Source organism: Amblyomma mixtum, chromosome 7, assembly GCF_055824585.1.
Source record: "Amblyomma mixtum isolate Tamu chromosome 7, ASM5582458v1, whole genome shotgun sequence".
NCBI lineage: Eukaryota > Metazoa > Arthropoda > Arachnida > Ixodida > Ixodidae > Amblyomma > Amblyomma mixtum.
The window spans coordinates 139,996,226-140,019,766 of NC_143018.1; the positions used below are offsets into that span (position 1 = coordinate 139,996,226).

At 49.8% G+C, this 23,541-nt stretch overlaps 1 protein-coding gene across 2 annotated transcripts in view; it reads right to left on the bottom strand.

Moving 5' to 3' along the window:
- LOC149337708 (carboxylesterase 5A-like) overlaps nt 1–23,541 on the bottom strand; it is a 96,625-nt gene that overhangs the window by 65,372 nt on the left and 7,712 nt on the right. For both annotated transcript variants that reach the window (XR_016284420.1, XM_089553476.1), the window contains exons 2-3: nt 13,369–13,516; nt 1,525–1,891 (exon numbers count right to left, since the gene is read on the bottom strand). Coding sequence is in view for 1 of the 2 variants with exons in the window: in XM_089553476.1 (XP_089409602.1) it covers nt 1,525–1,891; nt 13,369–13,516 (515 nt within the window). In the remaining variant the exon portion in view is untranslated. The remainder of the gene's footprint in view (nt 1–1,524; nt 1,892–13,368; nt 13,517–23,541) is intronic.

Below are 23,541 nucleotides of genomic sequence, written 5' to 3' on the forward strand. Positions count from 1 at the left end.
TTCACCCCCACGTTCGGCTTTAGGCTCTCCACGTTTCCTGACGATGCTCGCTCTAAGTTTGTAAGAATAGGAGCTGCAATCATTTCACGTGTAAAAATTTGCAGTCTATCTCGTCGCCGAAAGCAAGGCAATTATGAAATGAATTGCAACAAAGACATAGAGCATTCTAAGTTGGTTCATAGCTTCCGGTACCCACATGGAACCATTATCCAGGTTGCCTGCTGAGCGCGCTCTACCTTCATCCACTCGTGTTCATCGAGCTACGCATGCTCCAGGGCCTGGCTGCCTGGCTGCTTTCGCACCTTGACGAGCCTCTTGTTAGCAGCACAGCGTGCTCGGCTTCCCTCGCTGTTTTTGGTGCTTTGCGTGCAGCAACGCTCCGCAGCTTCCGCTTTTCGTACTGCGGATGCGCTCAGGGTCTCCTGCTGCTTTAGCGCTTTGCGTAACACAAAGCTCACTCCCTCTTCATCAGCCTGTTTCGAATTCGGCCGCCTTCATAACCTTCTCATTTTAGTGTGTGGCTGAACGACCCTAGTGCTGACGACATAAGCGAATATATTTATTTTCCGACTCCGCTGCACGGCGACGGTTGTAACGCTACTATAATAATAGCGCAGAACGAAGGCTGAAACATAACGAGGACTACACTACAGAAACACGTTGCATGACAGGTGGCGGTGGTGTCATTGTGTTCAAAGGCACCGGAAAACTGATCTGTTCTCTCCGGCGCTAGTTCGAAACCCTCTCTGGGCTGTCGTATGCTGAAGTTTTCTTTTACGCTGAATACCATCGGAAGGGAATGTTTCGGAATGTTCTCTACAGGTGCTCCTGCATGCTTGGCTTCATGTTCGGCCTCGTGCGCGCAGTAGTTTCCGGGCGAAATTCGCATTCGCTTCAGGGTGAGAGGTTGAAATCTTACATGCAGAAACAAATAAGAAAACTAATCTCATCGACTGCATTCCACCATCTTCATGACAGTAGTCAGTGAATCAGTGAAGTGGTACATCAATTACATATCCACTGTATCTAGGCACAAATTCGGCACGTCGATTTCACGCCGTTTCCTGTAATTTATTCGCATAGGCCTAGATATAGTGGACAGCTGCGTGCATTTTCCTGCACATTGTTCAAAAAATTAGCTGAGGTTTAGCTCTGGTTAAACCGGACAAGTCGCGTAAGCAAGCAGCGACTGTTTTGCCCGAGGCGAACTCGCGTATTTATTCCCTGTTTCCCTCCCGCTTCCTCTCTCCACATTCCGACACATGCGACGAGAGCGCGCGACTAGGCGCGCGGCAGCGGCGGTGGTTGCTATGGCAACGGCGCTCCATCTGTTCGACCTCGCTGCGGCTAAAGGTAACCGTGGCCACCGCCGGGGCCCACGCGATGGCTCGAAACCTGACGCAGTATTGCTTACGCAATAAAAATGACCTTAATCGTGCAATTTGCCCAGATACCTTATCGCAGGTGAGCACAGCGGTGGCGAGATGACCGGCCCTGAGAAAGAGGCCAGCGCAAGAATCTCACCCTTGGCGGCCAGCTGCGGCCAGTCCGGGTGGTCGTTGGAGCCGGACTGGAACATGTCGCCATCCAGCGCCACCACCACTGCGCGGGAGGAGCCCGCCGAGGGCGGTGCCTCGGGGGCCCACACGTTGGCGTGCAGACAGTCCTCGGAGCCCACCAGGGTGTCGTTGGGCCCCAGCTGGGCGCACGCATCCCGGGGCTCGAGGCAGTCTCGCAGATGGCACGGGCTGCTCACCGCCAGAGGCACAGGAAGCGTGAAGCGGCGTTCCCCCGCCGTGCTCTCGGCGAACGACACGCCCAGGAAGCGCGAGAGCCTCGCGCCGTCCACGGTCGTCGTGCGTCCGATAAGACGACCCGCACCGGTGGTCACCTGCGTCACCAGGGACCCGTTTCGGAAAATCAGACGCAATTCGAAAAAACCTTCTGTTGCCCTTTCTCCTGATTCTAATCGCCTCGGCTGAATGTGCCACGGAATTGAAACACAGGGCAGCGTTGGTAAAGGAGATCAGTTCTCAAGGAGATAACTGTATTAGCACGGCGTCTATCACGTTGATGCAGAAGGAAATAGGTTACCTGTCCCGGTGACTCTGCATCCTGACTATCTCGCAAGCATCGCCGTTTTTTGTGCTGGTTTTGCGTTGCCGTTGAGCTGCGCATGCTCTTTTAGGTTTCCTGGGAGACTGGCTGTTTTTCAATAAAGCACAGTTGTTAGTCCAGTCGTTGTGTCTGCCTCGTCTCTACTTTGTCCCCGTCTTTTTGGCTGGTTTTTTCATAAGTATGTACCAACTAACCCAGATTTCAACTCTCCTGAAGCGTTGACAGGTAGGAAACACAGCCCGGGATTCGTCGCGTGCTCCGGCATCGGAGAAAAACGAAGCGTGAATAGGTATAACAAAACGAATAAAACATTGCGCTGTAACTTCCGCGCTTTGCTTGGTCGACACAAATGTTGGTCTAGCCTTTTGCATAGCTTATTGTTCTGTCTTGCACTGCACCAAGCAGGCACATGCCTGAATGATCTCATGGACAACATTCCACCCCTGCATACACTGTCTAAACTGCGGCTGTGCTTGGGACTGAAGTTTTAGAGTGCGGAAATTTTCCCTGGTAAACACCGTGCCATGGTGTTTGCAGTGTCGTGCTTGGGAGGAATGCAAGTGGAAGGCTAAAAGCAAACACGGCTCTACAATCAATCATGAGTGTAGAGCACGCAACATGTAAGCATACATCTTATACCTGGGCCCATTTGCACAAAGCACGTAAGACAGTCCAGTCCCAAACTGTCAAGATCCAAATTGAAATTTAAATTGGTTTTTGAGGAAACGGAATACCGCAGTAACTGTCTCGCATATCTCTGTGGACCCCGGAACCGCACCGCAAGGGAAGGAGGAAGGTGGTAGTGGAAGAAGGAAGAGATGGAAGGAAGACGTTGCTAAGACGTTGAGGGGGTATCCTGCAGTCGTTACTGCAGGATACCCCCTCAACGTCTTAGCAGCAGTAGCGGAGGGGATGTTGAAAAAGTTGAAACTTTATTTCGCAGTCGACCACAGTACCAGAAGAAAAAATGTGTCTGTCATACCCTACATTCATGTTGTCTCGCATAATTTGAAAAGAATAGGTAAGAGAGCCGGAGTAGATGTGTTTTCAGCTCCTGTGAAATTGAGAAGTTTGTGCGCGCGTGTAAATGGCCCCAAAAAGTCTAATGAAGGTGAACCCGTCTGCACAAAAAAGCATGAGGTTAAATTTGTGAAGTGCGTAGAGAATCTGGTTTATTCGATCCCTTTGAGTTGTGGTGGTTCATATGTTGGACAAACTGGTCGTTGTTTGAACGATAGGAGCACAAAAATGATGTCAAGAATGCTGCCCGCCACATCGGTGTTCACTGTCGTGATTGTTCGCGCCAGCCTCTGTATGACAAAAGCAGGATAGTTGATAAACACAAAGATCAGCTGACTAGAGAAGTTATCGAAGCCTCTGAGATCTTGAAGTTGGGTCAGAGGTGTGTAAGCACCCCTTCTGTCGCTATCTTGCAGAAAGAACATGAATTTTTGCACACGTGTTAGCCTTGTGTTATCAAATACGTGCCTTGTCGGAGGGATATCTGTCATGGTTCTGTGTATTTTTCTGTTGTTCAGTGTCGCTGGCGCCTTTAAAAGCATGGCTTACTGAATAAACATTCTGTTGTTAGTCAGCGCTGTGTATCGTCCTTTCTTGTCCTCTGGCCTTGTGCCGTTGCGCTGTTTCACAAGAAATCACTCTGGGCGGCAGTGGCAGTATGCGGACGCATCGCTAAGTAGCGTTGTGCTTAGCGGTGCGTCCGCATACTGCCACTGCCGCCCAGAGTGGTGATACCAGGGGCGTGTCGGGAAGAAGTGCTGCCCGGGGCCATTCCAGAAACGGATGGAAAATAGCCGAAAGGTGCGAGACAATCAAAGCAGTACTTTTGAAGTCTAGTGTCTGACGGAAAGCAGTCTGGTCCGGATGGTACATGACGAAAATATCAGTACGCCGCATTTGTTAGCATTCAGTGATAAATTAATACAATGCAACCGTACTCCAAGAGCATCCAAATATTCCTGTACAATCTGGTAAAGGGAATGGATATCCCTGGCCGAGGCGAAAAAAGCGATGTCATCTGCATACAAAAAAACTGTTATATCAGGAAGGATGGGGATGTCACTGACCAAAATATTAAAAAGCAGCGGTGAAAGCACCGATCCTTGCTGCACTCCTGTTAATTGATAATAAGTTTAAGAACATATAGGGTTCCCTCTGCGCAGTAAAAGTATCAGAATTTCAGATAACCACGTCTAAATGTAGGTTGGAGGATGTACTGAGTAGGTCTGTTAAGTAAAATAGTACTTTCTGCTCTATCATAGGCCTTTGCTACATCAAATATCACCAAAGCTGAAACTTACCTTCTGCATATCGAGAGTCGGATTCTACTCTCTAGATTCACATGCGCGGACCGTATAGAGCATCCGCGACGAAAGCCAATCTGTGCTGAGCTGAGACCGTTAACACTTTGAACATGTTTTGTGAGACGAGTAGGCACTATACCTTCGACCAAATTTGAAGCTAGTGCTATTGGCCGAATGTTATCTAAGGCGTATTCTTTCTTTGCATCTTTGAACAATAAAATAATTTTCGCTATCTTTCAAATGCCTTGAATCCATGCATTTTTCAACGAAGCATTGACAATACTTAAGAGGTCGCTTGTAAAATCCCGGGCTAAAATTTTAACCATGCCAACAGTGACACCATCTTGTCCTGTAGCTGCAGGAGGACTGGGAGGAGTTCTGATGCGTCAACCTCGGTATAATCCGAAGAGGGTGAGATTGTGCACAAAGAGGTTTCTTTGCGTCTGGAAACGTAGCACCAATCCCTGAGCTCCAAGGTTTTCTTAGCCTGATTTGGTGATACCAATGTTGAAGAAATGAGGTGAGGGACTGGAGAACTCTTGTTACCTTCTATGAATCTATACAGTGCCTTTCGATTACGAGAATTTGAAAGATATATGTTTAAATTTTTTTATACTCCTCCTTGGCTTTGCGATTGTTCTTTTGAAAGATGAAGAGAAACATTTGTAATTTAACCAGTTAGCTGGACTCTGGTTGGAGGATAGCCTATTCCAGGCCTCTTTTCTGCGACGATAGGACTGCTCACATTCTTCTGTCCACCAAAGAGATGGCTGTTTATTAGAGGCTGCTGCGGGCACAGTTAATATTGAGTGGTCTACTGCATTTTGCAAAAATGAAACCGCCTGCTGAGCTCTGTCACCCCGGCTTCTACTAACCATAGAGGAGAGTGAGGCAGACATCATATTTCTACAAATATTGTGGTTGACAACTTTATGGTTACACAACTATTTTTGAGAGGAGATAACCGCATAGTGAAAGTTATAGGTAAGTGGTACCTAGATGTACCCGAACCGTCTGTCAACCAATCAGTCACCTCTAGCCTACCTGTTGATAATTTTAAGTCAATGGCTGAGTGAACAATCCCGTGCATAAAGGTTGTTTCCCTGGAATTGCCGCAGCGTACAGCATTTGCAGATAGCCACGACCAGAGAAGCTGGCCGCAGGAATCAGTACGACTTCCCCAGTCACTATGATGAGAACAGATATCTCCTGCAATGACCACACTGCTTCCGCCAGCCACCAAGCTGTCTCAACAGTCTGTCCTGCGTACACCTAAAGGAAAATAGACATTAGTAATTGTAATATCAGCACAATGAAGAAATGAAATTTTGATCGCTAAAAGCTCACAATCGGGGAGAATAATTTTCTTAGAGGTAGGTATGGTGACATATATGCTTAGACAGACAGCTATGTGCTTAGATAGCCCTGCCAGCATTTCTATCTGGTCTGAAAACTCGGAAAGTTTCTGATCGAAAATGATTTATAATTCCACGTATCATTGTAGTGTCCGTTCGTTCGCGCTCAAGGCCGCAGGAAAGGGATGTTATCATTTCTGTTTCTGACGCGAGAAGCGACCGGACTAATCTCGATCGATCACAGCCATGAAGAGCTGCATCTACGTTTTTATAGATTACTGTAGATGATCTTGACCGATTATCTCGAAGTTTCCTTGCTGGCTTTAAGTTTACCGATGCCACGAGCGGCGGGCATTCCTAGTTCGACGACTAACGAGCAAGTTTGTTGCTTACGCCGCCGCCGAGTGATTCAGTTCTTTTGTGGGCGCAAGTCAGCCCAAATAAAGAGCATCGTTTCCAAGACTGGTTCGTGTCTTCCTGACCGCTGGATTGCCGTCACTACAACGTGACATCTTGTGGAGGTGTTGGGTAGCCTTCCATGTTCCGGACACCCCCTACAAGTCGTGACGCCAGCCCTCTGAGTCATTCACCGCATGACCTGAGTCCAGTCCACCGCGCAAGCTGACGGCTGCTAGGGGGCGCACCCGAGTTCGGGATTGTGCCGGACCCTACCCGGAAGTGAAAGCCAGTAGCAACGTTCACCATGAGCTTACCCCAGACGAGGACTCCAGTCATTCTTCAGCGGCCCCGGGTGCCACCAACTTTCGACGCTTCGCCTGGCGCCGACCCCGAAGAGTGGCTAGAACAGTTCGACCGCGTGGCTATTTTTAACCAATAGGACTATGCCACGAAATTAAGGTACGTCTTCTTCGCCTTGGACCGACCAGCAAGAATCTGGTTTGAAAATGAGGAAGTTAGTATCACGAACTGGGAAACCTTCAAGGAGCAGCTCCTGAAGACCTTCACAAACGTCGTGCGAAAGGAGAGAGCCCAGCAGCTGCTACAGTCTCGCATACAACACCCAAACGATTCCTTTGCAGTGTATACTGAGGAGATGAACCGACTCTTCCGGCGTGCCGACACGAACATGAAGGAAGAAGAGAAGGTTAAGTTGCTTATGCGAGGAGTTAAAGAGCAACTCTTTGCCGGCCTCGTACGCAACCCACCGAAAACCGTCGCGGAATTCGTAGAAGAGGCGTCCACGATGGAAAAAACTCTTGATGCCCGAGCCCGCCAGTATGATCGTCAGCAGCGCGTTTTCTCAGCAAGCTGCCTGGATACCGCTAACAACAATGACCTGCGGGAGATTATACGTCAAGTTGTGCGCGAAGAGCTCCGACAATTGCTGCCAGCAGGAACGCAGCCGCAGCTTACATCGCTCACTGACGTCATCCGGGGTGAAGTTCAACAGGCCTTCGGTGTGACGCCGACCACCACGCAGCCAATGGAGCCCCCAACCATGACGTACGCCGCAGCAATGCGCCGTCCTGAACCTCGACGACGGGACCTCCCCTATCGCCCTCAGCCAGCTGCGCTGAACCGCCGCCCGCTCGCCCCAACCCGCCCGTCCTACGAGAGTCGCACACGGCCGAGGAAATGCGACGAGTGAAGAACACCCGACCAGCGCCGCCCACTATGTTTCCACTGCGGCGAAGCCGGTCACATTCTCCGGTACTGCCCATACAGGAGAATGGGCATCCGAGGGCTTTCTTACGACGGCCCACGACCCCGACCCGGCCAGCGACCAGCCGAAATCGAGGAGTTTTTGCGTCGCGAAGAATACTCCTCGCCGAGCAGCCTATCGAGTTCTCCGTCGCCATCATCACCGCGCTATATATCTCCTAGCCGAGGCTATGCAGTGCGTGGAAGCTCTCCCAGCCCCCGAAGGTTAAACTAAATAAAGCAGCCTCTGGAGGTGAGGTTGCTTCTGAGCGCAAGGAAAAATATCGTCCATCGACGAAAACGCAAGATCATGACTCAACTACGACGACAACACCGACGACGACGACGCGGCCAGAGTCGAAGCTTTTACCACCGCCCAGAGAGTAACGTCGGAGTACGCCCACCGCAGCCTCACTGCTCGACGAAGCCGAGATCGTACACCGAAGACCACGTGTAATACGAAAACGCGAACAAGTGACCTTGAAGTTACGGTCGACGGTCACGCGGTTACTGCCTTGGTCGACACAGGAGCTGACTACTCCGTCATTAGCGGGCCACTAGCTGTCCGACTCAGGAAAGTGACAACAACTTGGGATGGCCCGCTGATCCGCACCGCAGGTGGTAACCTTATTACGCCGTCAGGACGCTGCACCACGAGAGTTACAGTAAATGGGCGAACCTATGCTACAACCTTCCTGGTCCTACAGAAATGCTCACGAGATTTGATTTTGGGAATGGACTTCCTGAATGAACATCGGGCGATCATCGACATTCGATCTAAGTCGATCAAGCTTTCCACGGACAAAGCCATATCTGCAGCGACCACAGCGACTCATCACAGCGACTTAAACGTCCTCGACGAAGCATTGAGCGTGCCGCCCCGATCAAGTGCCGTCGCCTGCATAGGTACTCGAGACATCGAAACTGCCGAAGGCGTCGTCGAGGGGAACACCCAGTTACTCCTGGATCGAGGACTGGGCGTCGCAAGGGGAGTCGCCCAAATCCGGAATGGCCAAGACCAAGTGCTGCTAACGAACTTCACCGAAGAATAACGGCATCTAAACAAAGGTACGACGACTGCCTTTCTCGACGAGCTGGCAGACATCAAAGACATATTTGCCTTACCCGACCAACCAGTAGAACCATCTGATCAAGGCCATCAACCCACGTTTGATATCAACCCAGCATTAACCCGGAGCAGACAAAACCAAATACGCAGTCCTCTTCAAAGATACAGCGGCTGCTTCTCATCAGCATCGAATGTGCGACGAACCGGACTTGCCAAGCACTGCATTGTCACAGACGAACACGCCCGACTACTGCGACAGAGCCCCTACCGCGTATCACCGCTAGAACGCCAAGCTATCCGCAAGCAAGTTGAGGAAATGCTTCGTGACGATGTGATCCAGCCATCGAGGAGCCCTTGGGCAGCACCAGTCGTCCTTGTAAAAAAGAAAGACGGCACCCTTCGCTTTTGCGTCGATTACCGCCGCGTGAACAGCATTACGAAGAAGGATGTCTACCCTCTCCCCTGCATCGACGACACATTGGATCAGCTGTGCAACGCTAAGTACTTCTCATCGATGGACCTGGAGAGCAGCTACTGGCAAATTGAAGTTGACGAAAGAGATCGGGAGAAGACTGCGTTCATCACACCAGACGGACTCTTCGATTTTTTTTTTTTGAATAATCACAAATGAATAACCAACATGCCCAAGCTGCTGTCCTGACTCTTCGAGTTCAAGGTGATGCCATTCGGCCTCTGCTCTGCCCCAGCGACGTTCCAGCGAGTAATGGATACGGTGCTCCCAGGCTTGAAGTGGCAGATTTGCCTAATCTACTTAGATGGCATTGTTGTCTTCTCCTCAAGCTTTGAAGACCACCTCAGAAGGCTTCGGATAGTGCTAGAAACAACCAAGTCTTCAGGACTAACACTGAAACCAGAGAAGTGCCCCTTCGCCTACGGGGAGCTGCTGTTCCTTGGCCACGTCGTAAGCAAGGTTGGAGTTCGCCCAGACCCTCAGAAGACGGCTGCGATCGCAGAGTTTCCACAGCCTAATGACAAGAAAGCTATATGCAGATTCCTTGGATTGTGCGCTTATTACCGGCGATTCGTCAAGAACTTTTCGGGCATCGCTGAATCTTTGACCGAACTTACCAAGGCTGACGTGCCTTTTAAATGAGAAAGGCCGCAAGAAGAAGCTTTCAAAGAGCTGAAGCGCCGCTTACAGTCCCCTCCTCTGCTCGGACACATTGATGAAAACGCCGAAACCGAAGTTCATACACATGCAAGCAAAGCAGTGTGGGCTTATGAGGGGTCCTGTTCAGAAAAATCGTGAACAGGACAAAGTTATCGCGTACGCTAGCCGTTCACTGTCGAAAGCCGAAGCCAACTATTCCACGACCGAGAAAGAATGTCTCGCCATTATTTGGGCCGCGTCGAAATTTCGACCCTACCTGTACGGACGGCCATTCAAGGTTGTGGGCGATCACCACGCTCTATGCTGGCTTGCCAACTTGAAAGACCCCTCCGGCCGCCTTGCTCGTTGTAGCCTGCGTCTTCAAGAATTCGACATAACTGTAGTCTACAAATCTGGCCGCAAGCGTTACGATGCAGACTGCTTATCGCGAGCCCCCGTAGACGCAGCACCGGAAGAGGAAGACGAAGACGCTTTCTTAGGACCGGTAAGCGCTAGCAGTTTCGCGCAGCAGCAGCGCTCGGATCCCGAGTTGCAAAGCATAGTTGATTATTTGAAAGGCAAGACCGCATCGCCTCCACGAGGGTTCAAGCGCCAACTGTCGTCCTTCGTCTTTCAGAATAATGTCCTCCTGAAGAACTTTGCGCCCAACAGGACAGTGCATCTTCTTGTCGTGCCCCAAAATCTCAGGCAAGACATTATGCAGGCATGTCATGATGAGCCGACTGCAGGGCATCTCGGCATTGTTCGCACGTTGCACCGCATCCAGGAGAAGTACTATTGGCCGCGGCTAGCTGTCGACGTTTCCCATTACATGAAAACGTGCCGTGAGTTTCAGCCACGCAAAACGCCTCCGATTAGACCAGCCGGACCCCTGAACCCACTACCACCTCCAGCTAAGCCCTTCCAGCAAATGAGGATGGACCTCCTCGGCCCTTTTCCGACTTCATCATCAGGTAACAAGTGGGTCATCGTGGCCACCGACTACATGACCCGCTACGCCGAAGCAAATGCGTTGCCTAGTGACACCGAAACAGAAGTCGCAAAATTTTTCGTCCAACGAACTCTCCTGCGACCCGGTGCCCCCGAGGTGCTCATCACAGACAGAGGAACGGCGTTCACAGCGGAGCTGACACAAGCCATTTTACACTACAGTCAGACAAGCCATCGGAGAACAACTGCCTATCATCCGCAAACCAACGGACTCACAGAGCGTCTGAACAAGACCATCGCAGACATGCTCTCCATGTACATCGACGCCGAACACAAGACGTGGGACTCCATTCTGCCCTACGTGATCTTCGCCTATAATACTGCCGTCCAGGAGACAACCAGGTTTACCCCATTCCAACTGGTATACGGCAGGAAGCCCACAACACTCGACGCAATGCTCCCGCACGTTTCCGACGAAGACAACCTCGACGTCGCCGCCTACCTTTATCGCGCCGAGGAAGCCCGAAGACGTGCGCCGCTTCGCATTCAAGACCAGCAGCACACCGACGCCCGACGCTACAATCTGCGCCGACGAGACACGCATTACAAGCCAGGTGATCGAGTTTGGATATGGACGCCAGTTCGCCGCCGTGGATTGAGTGAAAAGTTGCTGCGACGCTACTTTGGCCCGTACAGGGTTCTCCGTCGCATCGGTGACCTCGATTAAGAAGTCATCCCCGACGGCACGACAGCATCTCAGCGACGCCGCACACGCTCGTAAGTAGTACATGTCGTACGCCTGAAGCCATATAATGAACGCTAAAGGACTCATTCTCCGTGTTTATTTTCATTTTAAAGCATCGAGACGATGCTTCTTTGGGAGGGGGGTAATGCCACGTGTCATTGTAGTGTCCGTTCGTTCGCCCTCAAGGCCACAGGAAAGGGGTGTTATCATTTTTATTTGAAGCGCGAGAAGCGACCGGACTAATCTCGATTAATCACAGCCATGAATAGCTGCATCTATGTTTTTCTAGATTACTGTAGATGATCTTGACCGATTATCTCGAAGTTTCCTTGCTGGCTTTAAATTGATCGATGCCGCGAGCGGCGGGCATTCGTAGTTCGACGACTGACGAGCACGTTTGTTGCTTACGCCGCCGCCGAGTGATTCAGTTCTTTTGTGGGCGCAAGTCAAGCCAAATAAAGAGCTTCGTTTCTAGGACTGGTTCGTGTCTTTCTGACCGATGGACTGCCGTCACTACAACGTGACAATAAGGTTATTACCACGTTTCTTATAAAAGAACAATATCTGGCTTATGTTTGTGAATAAGTAGTTATAGATGTGGAAGAGAAGAGATTACGGAGCGGCTATTCCATTCTAACACTCTGATACCTGCCACGGTTATTGACCAATTGAAGAAGCAGAAACTGCCTCTTTGAGGATATCAACCTGGGGAACAAGTATGCGTGGTCCCTCTTTTAGCCTTCATCTGAGGAGAGCTATGTTTACACGGTGACGAGGAAGCACGGCGTTTCTGCGTAAGGCACGACATTTCGACATCTGTTGTGCAGATCTCGGTGCGCCATGCACCGGTAGGAACAGAGATGTTAGGTGGGACCTGGGAAGCATCAGCAGGTGATGTTGAGCGGCTAGCACTAGTTGCACAAGCTGAAACAGATGCAGGCGTCGCTGCCAGAACGGATGTTGATGGTGACACAGATTGGATTGCAACAAGCTGAGCCAACTCCTCAGAGAGAAAGTTTAGCATTCGCTCAACCACATTGTTATGGGCTTTTTCTGCCGTGGTCACAATTGAGACCGTCAAATTGAACTCAATGACCCTAACAGAAGCGCGCGCACGACTAGCGTATGTGCCTTTTTTTCTTGTAAAGAAGAACGTAAACATCGGCTCTTGAGCACCGATTCTCTTTGATGATATCTAACATGCTACGCTCTTCACTGCGTTTAGCGCACTCGGCATCATCTGCTGAATGGTTATTGCTGCAGAGGCAACAGTGAGGCTGCTCTGAGTTGCAGTTATCAGCAGAATGACCTTCTCCACTGAAACGGCAGCGGGTCTCCTACTTGTATGCTTTGCCGCAATGCCCGAACCACCAGCAGTTGGTGCATTGAAGAGAACGGGGTTGCAGAGTGTCCACACGGTACACAATCAGCCAGATTTTTACTTCATCAGAGCAGGAAGAGCCAGCACAAGCTGTTATTACCGACTCAGTAGCAACATGCGAGGCGTTTACCTCTCTACTGCCGCGACAGACTGAAAGTACTCCAACTCCTGCATCTTGAAATTCTTCTAGAATTTCTTGCGGGGTAGATGCTGGGTCCACACCACGTACAATACCATTGACAGATGCAAGCTGCTCGGGAATGAATGCTTTCACCGACAGTGAGCTAAAAAGTTTGAGCTGAAGTAAGTCTGCTACACAAGTGTTATCTGAGGACTTCCAGACAGAGAGCTCGTCACGAGGGTGATGCAACCTGTACACATCCTTCGCCGAAAAAAGCCTAAGAGGTTTCCTTCTGAGTAATGCTCTGTGGCTCTTTACATGGAGCACCAGAGTTTTTATCTCTTCAACCTAGACGAAATCTCGATCTCACGCTTCCAAAGTGTAGTACTTCCGCAGATGCTACAGCAGCCCTGTAGCACGCTTAGCAGTGGACCTCTACGGCTCTTTGCGAGGGTTGTACACTTAGACCTTCCGGCTCGCAGGCCTAGAGCAGCCAAAGCGCTAGCTTCATGTGAAAAAGGTTGCGCGTACCATGACTGTGCCCTCCTGGAGCGGTTTGTCCAGGGGCGGGCAGCCGCCCTTCGGTCCCGGCATCAGCAGTCCCATGATGATGCCCGCAACCGCCAGTGCCATTCCCATCACCATGACAATGCAGGCCGCGATGGACACGAGCAGGACGCTGCGCATGAGAGAGGACCGTGCATCATCAAGCCTGCTATGGACAGTGCGTTACTTCCAACGGATCTAATCAGCTGTCTTTACATTCATGACCCGCAGTGAAGCGTCAGTCCGGTTCGCAATAAACCAGCACGGAAATCGCGCGCAAACATTCGACATGTTCACTATAACCTTGGAGCGATTCTAGAACGCATAGCGTCGACTGTGCACGGAGTCCATCTAAAGAAACCCATTAGGTGCCACTATATTGCAGAGATAGTTGCATACCAGCTTTGCCGCTTTGTCGTTGGAACAGTAGTGTATTGCAGAAGGGTACTTTAACTGAGACAGGACGAAGAGAACAGACAGACAAAACGCTGACACCCAACTAAAGATATTTATTGTTACACGGTGAGAAAATGGCGTCTAGAATACACTACCGTGATTGTGACCTTTGAAGCATTGATCCACGACCTCGGTTATGCCGTTGCAGATACGTAGGCTCCACCTCTAAGCTATGCGGTGTCGGCAAGCGATAGAGCCGTCGGCCCTATTTATCGTTGGCTAAAAGCTGTCTCTGACTCAAGTAGTTTGCTTAAGTACCACACCTACTAGGGCGACACACTTCACACGCTCGCATATCTGTACGCTGGTCCATCTTGAGGCTAACCTCGAGCGCACTATCAGCCCTACTAGTGGGCCCCAAGACTGGTTCACGACCATCTCGTCAACGCTTCCTGTGTGACTTTTCACGCCTGCTGCCTCTGTCATCGCCGTCCCCTTTATGCATCCCTCGCCCGTTACGAAGCAGCCAGGCTCGAGCACTTGAGCTTGGTTCTCCCGCCCGACGGCCTTCCCGGACTAACAACCTGAGCTCCCCGGCGTTTGTTTCCCAGTTTATACTTTTCTTTTGTTCAACGCTCACATTTAGTGTCTCCTGTACTTTTCGCACAACCTCGTCGTTCGTGCTGGATGGGGGCCTCTGTGGCGCCACCGTTTAAGCACACGCAAGGAAGACGAAGCGGTAGGCACGCGCAACAGAGAACGCTTGGACCTCGGCCTCAGCCGGACGCTGGCGCCGCTGCTCTACTGCTATCATTTCTCCGGCAGCTTTCAATTAAACGTGGCCGCGGTCGGCTCCTTGGCGATCTCTACATACACCTCTACAAGCGAATGCGGACTGCTAAGAATATTCGGCGGCGTCCACATAGACGACAGGGGTGGATGGGGGGCTGCGCTTTCGAAGGGCCTTAGCTCTCGCAATGCGTCGCTCGCGATTGTACTCCGGGTAAGCGTTTTTCGGGAGTGGCGGGATGTAAATATTTGCAATGATGGCTTCGGGAGGGGAATGAGAGCAGTTATTTGATCACGAAGGTGAATTTATAGTCGATTTAACAGTTGCTGCCCGGTTATGATCCGACAGCGTCGGAAGTATTGGCCCATTAAGTGTACTTCGACTAGCTCTTGTAGGGTATTATGTACCCCCAGCTAAAGAAATTTGGCGGTAGATATGGTTTTGGGTAGGAGAAGGCCCGTTTTGTAAGCCGTTCTGATTGGACTGTTCACATGCTCGGTCTCTGAGGGGGGGAAGGTAGAGGTAGGGGAGGAGCAAAATGGTGGTTTGAGCTAGTTGGTACTATCAGCAAGAAATGAAACGCGAACAAGACAACCGAACCACGGACTGCAAAATACGCGGCTCTTTACCGGGGTGAGCTCTATACTAGCTCCTACTATATTTATTTTGAAGGCGCGAGGACTCTTCTTTCGATGTGCTATTCAACCTCGCTTGTATTTCTTATCCAGGAGCTAAGATATTGTTGTTTTTGTGTTGCCACCTCACTTTTCTTGTTCGCGTTTCATTCGTTGCTGATAGTACATCTTCAAAATTTCACCAGCGCCGCGACTAGGAACGAGAACAGAGAAGGAAGACGAGGACAAGCGCTACTAACAACTGAAAGTTTATTTGAAAAAACACAGATTATATACACACAACTGACAATCCAAAGCGCCTGCGCTTCCCGCAAAAGCACGCAAAGAAAGTTAAGAATCTAGATACAAAATTTCACACTCATGTAAGTGTACAGATGGTGTGCTAACGCACGTGTCGCTGTTCTTGTGAATGTGATAGGCTTCACACAACTCCCTAGTCAGCTGATCTGGATGTCTGAATTTAATCTTAGCCCTGTTAAGCAGTGGAAAGCATGCTTTTTTATTAGACACACTGGGTTTGTTCAGATGACAACCTCTGTAATGAAGGGACAGATTTGATGAAGGAGCACCATTCAAAGAGGTTTTATGCTGACGTAAGCGTGTATTTATGCATTTACCGGTTTGCCCAATGTAATTCTTGCCGCATTTAAAAGGTATGTCATATACCACTCCCTCTGCACATGGCACAAAGGGTGACTCATGATCCACCTGGCATGCATTTTTTCGTTTGCTTCTTATTTGCTTCTGTTCCCGGGCTCTTTTGTCAACAATAGCACAAACCTTGCCTAGTTTATTAGGGACCGAAAAGAGCAGGTTGGCACTAGATATGGGGTTACAGTGCTCTTTTCGGTCCCTGATAAACTAGGCAAGGTTTGTGCTATTGTTGACAAAAGAGCCCGGGAACAGAAGCAAATAAGAAGCAAACGAAAAAGTGCATGCCAGGTGGATCATGAGTCACCCTTTGTGCCATGTGCAGAGGGAGTGGTATATGACATAACTTTTAAATGCGGCAAGAATTACATTGGGCAAACCGGTAAATGCATAAATACACGCTTACGTCAGCATAAAACCTCTTTGAATGGTGCTCCTTCATCAAATCTGTCCCTTCATTACAGAGATTGTCATCTGAACAAACCCAGTGTGTCTAATAAAAAAGCATGCTTTCCACTGCTTAACAGGGCTAAGATTAAATTCAGACATCCAGATCAGCTGACTAGGGAGTTGTGTGAAGCCTATCACATTCACAAGAACAGCGACACGTGCGTTAGCACACCATCTGTACACTTACATGAGTGTGAAATTTTGTATCTAGATTCGTAACTTTCTTTTGCGTGCTTTTTGCGGGAAGCGCAGGCGCTTTGGGTTGTCAGTTGTGTGCATATAATCTGTGTTTTTTCAAATAAACTTTCAGTTGTTAGTAGCGCTTGTCCTTGTCTTCCTTCTCTGTTCTTGTTCCTAGTCGAGGTAGGGGAGGGAATAAGTAATTCTGCATAGGCAGAAGACCTGAATGAGGCGGCGCGAGTCCGCCTCTCTCATGGCTCTGTAGTGGTTGGAGATACATTTGATTAGCGTGGCGATGTTCTCTACAGATTTGCGAATAGCTTTTATTGCATTGGTGTTGGAGGCATTGTTGGAAATGTAGAGGCCTATGACAACGTTTTCGACTGCTGGGATAGCGGCTCCAATTAAGGTGATGTGAATTGCACGACGGTGATGTTCTTTAAGATTCATTACTAAAAGCTCCAAATTGGATGCCGAGCAGCTAAGGCGTGTCGGAAGTACTAGCCCATTAAGTGTGCTTCGACTAGCTCTTGTAAAGTATTATGTACCCCAAGCTGAAGAAATTTGGCTGTAGCTGTGGTTTTTGGCAGGAGAAGGCACGTTTTGTAAGCCGTTCTGATTAGACTGTTCACATGCTCGGTCTCTGAGGGAGAGAGGTTGAGGTAGGGGAGGGAATAAGTAATTCTGCATCGGCAGAAGAACTGAATGAGGACACAACGTCGGTCGCTTGCTGCAGATAGGATTCTATATCACCGTGACTACCTGTGTTAGTCCAGACTGTGATGTAGGCGTAAAGGTAGGGATTGCTACCAATTTGAGTGCTAGTGGAATAAGGGTAATATTAGGAAGGAAGACAAGGCTGCCCACTGGGGGCTCCTCTACAGCCCAGCGTGAATGTATGGGTTTGGGCTCTGCCTAGTTGCAACGCAGGCGGTCCTTTCACGCAAAAAAAAAAACATCTATGTACCGATGCGTACGGGAGCCCACATCTAGTGTGCTCAGTGACTGAAGGATGGAGGTGTGGTAAGCATCAAAGGCTTTGGTAAGGTCCAGAGCCACGATCGTTCTGGTAAGATGAGGGAAATCAGGGTTGAGTACTTCCCCCTTTAGCTGCAGCATGATGTCCTGAGTCGAGAGCCCTGCTCGAAAGCCGAACATGGTGGGGAAACAGTGATTCTTTTCCCATGTAACGGTTGAGGCAATTGAGGACCGCAAGTTTTCCAGCGCACGATGTCACGGAGTTGAAGCGCATGTTTTTCAGGTCAAGAGGTTTATTTGCCTCAGATATGAACGTAACTTTGGCCGACTTCAATTCTTGGGGTAGGGTGCCGCTCTCCAAACGATCGTTCACACATTTAACGAAGGATGCTATTGATCCTGCATCCAAATTTCGGATCGCCATGTTGGTAATGACGTCCAGGCCCGGGGCAGAGGTGGTGCGTAGCTGCTGTAATGCAGCCATACCTCTGCCTCCATTACGGAGGCATCCAAAACTGGATTTGGAGTTCCGGTCGTTGTGTTGCGAGCCCGGAGACTGTGCGCCGCGGGTGTTCCGACATACCCTCGGTGCCGCAGGGTGCCGGCCTCGTCGCGAACTCGGGGCTCATATTTGGCATTCGAAAACGCGACCGTCAACGCCCTAGGATGCCGCAGCAAGCGGTTAGGACACCGTAGAACGGATGTCTGGAGAGCGCCAGACAATCAGCCGCTGTGCTACCATTGCGGTGAGGCTCGACATGTTTATCGCCGCTGCCCATACAAGGAGATGGGCCTTCGAGGTTTCCCCGTCGGTTGTCCTCGTCCGATGTATGGAGAACGACCGCAGGAGATCGCGGACTACATCTCGCAAGCGGACTCCGTACAGCGCAGTTTCTCTCGATCTCCATCACCTCGTCGCTACAGTTCCCCAGGACGAGGCCAGTCTCAGAGTCCCCGTAGGGGAAACTAGATGCAGCAGCCTCGGGAAATGCGGCTGCTCAACAACAAAGTATACAAGATCCTCCATCGCCACAAGACAGTTCTCAACCAACGCCGAATTCCGTAGCCGTACCGACGATTCTTGAGCCCACGTACCTCAAAACTAGCCGATGTCCTGACGCACCCCTCCATGGCCACGACGCCTTTCCTTGATGCCGAACTCCTTCGACGCACCGCAGCCGAGACCGAATGCCTCGACATCCCCAAAGTAAGGCACCAGCAACTGCCGACTTGGAGATTTCGGTTGACGGCGCCGATGTAACCGCGCTGGTGGATACTGGTGCAGATTATTCAGTGCTTAGTGGACAATTCGTCGCGGCACTAAAAAAGCTCACAACCGCTTGGGACGGCCCACAAATGTTACTGCATGGGGACATTTAATTACACCGACGGGAACCTGCACGTCGAGGGTAACCGTGCAAGGCCAAACATTCTTGGCAACGTAGTCGAGAGTTCGACGGCATACCGTCTGGTCAGGAAAATGGCTTTATAAGATTCACTGGTCACTGACCATGGTCAAACACAAATGACGTTTCGGGAGCGCTACGGCTCCCTTATTCACAATGAGCAACCGGCCGTCACCGGAATACGCCGTTTTGTAAGCACTTCAGGAAGACTTGCTGCCTACAACACGCACCTGCGTTTCAACCTCGACTGTAAGTCTCACCAAGTTATTCCAAGATCCTAGCGTTTAAAGAAACCGGTGAAAACACGTTTTTGTCTCCATGTTGTTGCGAAAGCTGAACGTCACCTCCTTCAGGCAAGGATTGAGGAATGCAAGTTGACAAAGAAGCGCCTAGAAACCGAACTGTTCTTTGCAAAGCGACAATTGGAATTTATCGCTCCGGATGTCCTCGCCAGCATTCAGTTGGTTGCGAACCATGAAATGTGGAGAAGAGAGGAGAGCCATCTGAAATCGCAGGATCAAAAGGTGCAGACTTCACTTGCTGAAAATGGGACAGCGATCAGGGCCACACCAATCTTCGAAATACGGAATCTGTCGTCCTACAAACTGAGCCTATCCGAAGCGAAGGTGCTCAGCCGAGGTTTGAATTTCAACCAAGGGAAGGCACCGGACCCACGAAAGGTTGCATGCGCCGTAGAAGGGGCAGTACGACTTCTGGAACGAGACTTTCAGGATGAAGTCAGAACGAAGGCAATAGGAGTGTTGTCACGCATGAAGAAGACGTCGTCAAACTGCCCTCTTGGTCAAGATGAACGCTCAGCAATCCGAAGCCTGAAGGCTAACGAGGATATAGCCATCCTACTGGCAGATAAAGGTAACGTTACTGTTATCCTTGACCGCTCTTCTTACAAGGAAAAAATGGAGTCCGTGCTTCAGGGCGAGACCACTTATTGCAGGAACCCGAAAGACCCTACTCCCAAAGTGCAGACGTCTCTTCAAAAAATGCTCTACAGAAATCCTCAAGGGCATCCCTCCGTCTGTGAAACGGCTTTATTATCAGTTGCTATGCGCAAACGGCTCCGCGCCCGCCATATATGTATTACCGAATGTGCATAAACCAGGGACTTCCCTGCGCCCAATAGTGGATTTTAGAAAGTCTCCGTTGTACTCGTTGTCACAGTACCTTCATGGCGTTCAGTCTCCGCTGGTGGGAAAGACGGGCACGGACATCAAGAATTCATCCGACTTCCTCGACAAGGTCAAAGCGGTCGCCCTAGAAGACACAGACGAGATCGTTTCTTTCGATGTCTGCTCGCTATTTACAAGCGTACTTGTTGATCTCGCAGTGGAGACATGTAAACAACGTCTCTAGAATGACACTTCGTGGCAAGATGGGACGCCGTTCGAAGCAGCGGAACATTGCCAACTGTTGCATTTCTGTCTCGCCAACACATATTTTACGTACAGCGGCAACTTCTACCAACAGACCTTTGGCACAGCAATGGGGGCAGCCATCTCGGTCACAGCGGCTAACATCGTTATGGAAGCCATCGAAAGCAAAGCTTTGGCTACCTTCCAACCGCGACCAAAAGTATTTCTTAGGTATGGGGACGACTGCTTCTGCGTCATAGACCGAAAGCACACGCGCATTTTCCTCGATCACCTCAACGCCCTTCAACCCTCAATCAACTTTACTGTTGAGGACGAGACCGACGGCTGGCTTCCGTTCCTCGACACTGTGGTAACACGTACTCCGACTGGTCTTAGTTCTCGCTTTTACCGGAAACCGACACATTCTGGAAGATACCTAAATTTCAATTCAGCGCACCCAGTCAGTCACAAGCGGTCAGTGGTTGCATCTCTAATCAGCCGCGCCAGGAAAGTCTGCAGTGAAGACGCAGCCCTAAACCACGAAATGAAGACCGTGGAAAATGACAAAAAGAAACGGCTACCTGCTTTCCTTCATTCGGAACACGCAAAGAAGATTGGCTCCATCGAAGAAGCCTACTGCCAGGGAAGACGAAAGTGCCGACCAACCGAAACCGAAGCGAGCCCCTATCCCGTATATATCAGGGATCAGCGAGGCGCTGGCGCGGATGCTCCGCAAGCACGGCGTCCATGTTGCACATGTGCCAACAGGCAAGCTAAGAAATGAGCTGGTAAACGTGAAAGATCAGCTCGCTCGAGCCAAGTTTCCCGCCGTGGTTTACAAAATCGCCTGCACCGACTGTTCATCAGTTTATACAGGCGAAACGAAAGATCTCACGAGACGCCTGAAAGGACATCAGTACGACGTACGAAAAGGAAAAGCGACGACGAACGCAATCACAGAGCATGCGCAAGAGACTAGCCATGAAATTAACTGGGACGAAGCAGATATAGTGACAACAGGAAAGAATGTATCAGCCCGCCGAAATCTCGAGTCACTAACCAACCAGACTACGCCTAACAGAATAAATAAGAATGATGGCACATTGCACCCTATCTACGCTAAATGCCTAAAAACGATACTAGCCGCTTCAAAAAGCCCGGGACGTCCAGCCGGTTGCTCATTGTGAACAAGGGAGCCTTAGCGCTCCCAAAACATCATTTGTGTTTGACCATGGTCAGTAACCAGCGAATCTCATCAAGCCATTCTTGGCAACGTTCGTAGTGTTAACAGAGTGCTCCCGGGACGTCATACTCGGTATGAACTTTCTGACCGAAAACGGTGAAGTTAGTGATCTGCAATCGCAGTCCGTCAAATTCTCGACCGAGAAGGCCATATCCGTGGATAGTGTTCTCTCAGCTGCGCTGCACATTCTGGACCAACACGTGACCGTGCCTTTACGTTCCAGTGTGATGGTAACCGTCGGCACAAAGCACATACGGCAAATTGAGGGTGTCGTCGAAAGAAAGCAGCTGTTGCTACTGGACAGAGCAATTTCCGTCGCCAGGGCGGTCTTCTTCCTTGAAGATAGCATGGTCAACGTTCTTCTCACCAACTTCAGCAACGAACACCAACACCTTAACAAGGGGACGACTGTGGCATATATTGACGCTCTTAGTGACAATAGGTGTGTGCACAGTTTAACAACTGCTTCAACAACTGAGCTCGACCGACTTGCTGGTGTTAAGTACGACATGAACCCAACCCTGCCGCTCGACCAGTGAGAGAAAGTTGCGGGAACTGCTCAATCGCTACTGTGGTGCCTTCGCGTCCTCGCCATGCGTCAGGCGGACGCATCTTGCGAAACATCGCATTATTACATATGAAAATGTTCCGCCACTCCGACAGTCACCTTATCCAGTGTCTACCAAAGAACGTGAGGCTATTAGCGCACAGATGAAAGACATGCTCGCAAACGACGTTATTCGCCCTTCTAGGAGCCCGTGGGCGGCACCTGTAGTGCTTGTGAAGGAGGACGGCACCTTACAATTCTGCGTTGACTACCGACGGTTAAACAACATCATTAAACTTCAAGTTTTTCACTCCGTCTTTCGGTCCCACATTAACTACTGCACGTTAATTTGGGCCACGACTACTAAAAAAAACATAACTATACTACATAGACTCGAAAAGAAAGCTGTTCGTTGCATTGCTAATGTTTCATACTTTCACCACACTCATGACCTCTTTACTCAGTTCAAGTTGGTCAGTATACAACAGATTTACGATTACCGTCTACTATACCTGCTGTACTTCTCAAGTGTATCTTACCAGCAGTTCCTGAAGGAGCTGTGTACTCTTACTTTGCAAACTCGCACATATCGAACCAGAGCGTCTGAGGAATGGTTTGTACCGCGGCCACGCACTAATTATCTTCTGCAAACATTAACGTACAACGTACCATTTCTATTAAACAAGATTAAAACACAATTTTCTGGTTCCATTGCCCTAACGCGCACCGCATTGCGCAGCATGTTTGTTTCTGGGCAATTTTCTAAGACTGTTTTATGATTTTGAGTGGTAATTGTGAAATTGGGCATACAGAGTGAGTGTGTGTGTTTGCCTTCTCATCGGGATCTCATGTGTAAAACGCTTTATGGTACTAATTTTTTCGTTTGTTGCGTAGTTTTATTGTAGGGCACATTGTTCTTTTGTGGCGTAGTTAAGTTGATGAATGAAGTCCGTGTATTCCATTACAATATTCACTTGCATTTTAACTATTGTACTCAGTAAGTAAGACAATGTATGTATTCTGTTGCACATTTCATTTGTATTTGAATTATTGAAGTGTATATGAAGTCGCTGCTGCCAAAATGGTTCCCTGACCTAGTCAAGCTGTCCTCACAGCTTTTTGTCACGGAAGCCATCAACATTGTATCAATGTTGAAAATAAATTTTTGATTTGATTTGATTTGATTAAAAAGTATGTGTATCCGCTGCCCAGAATTAACGACACCTTGGATCGCTTATGCAACACCAGATATTTTTCTTCCATGGATTCCGAGTCCTTTTCGGCACAATGCAAATTTTGTGGCCAGAAGGCAAACTTGTACCATATGGTATGGGCTTGTCAGAAAAATGACATCATTGACATCATAAATCAGCCAACGCGGGAGGGCTGGTAGGCGGCCCTGTCCAGCTCGGACCTCGAGGAACAACGAGCCCTCGTCGCCAGAGCACGGGCAGCGGCTCTTGTCAACGGCGTCCCGGACTAGGGACCCGATCAGCCTTCCCTTCAACTAAG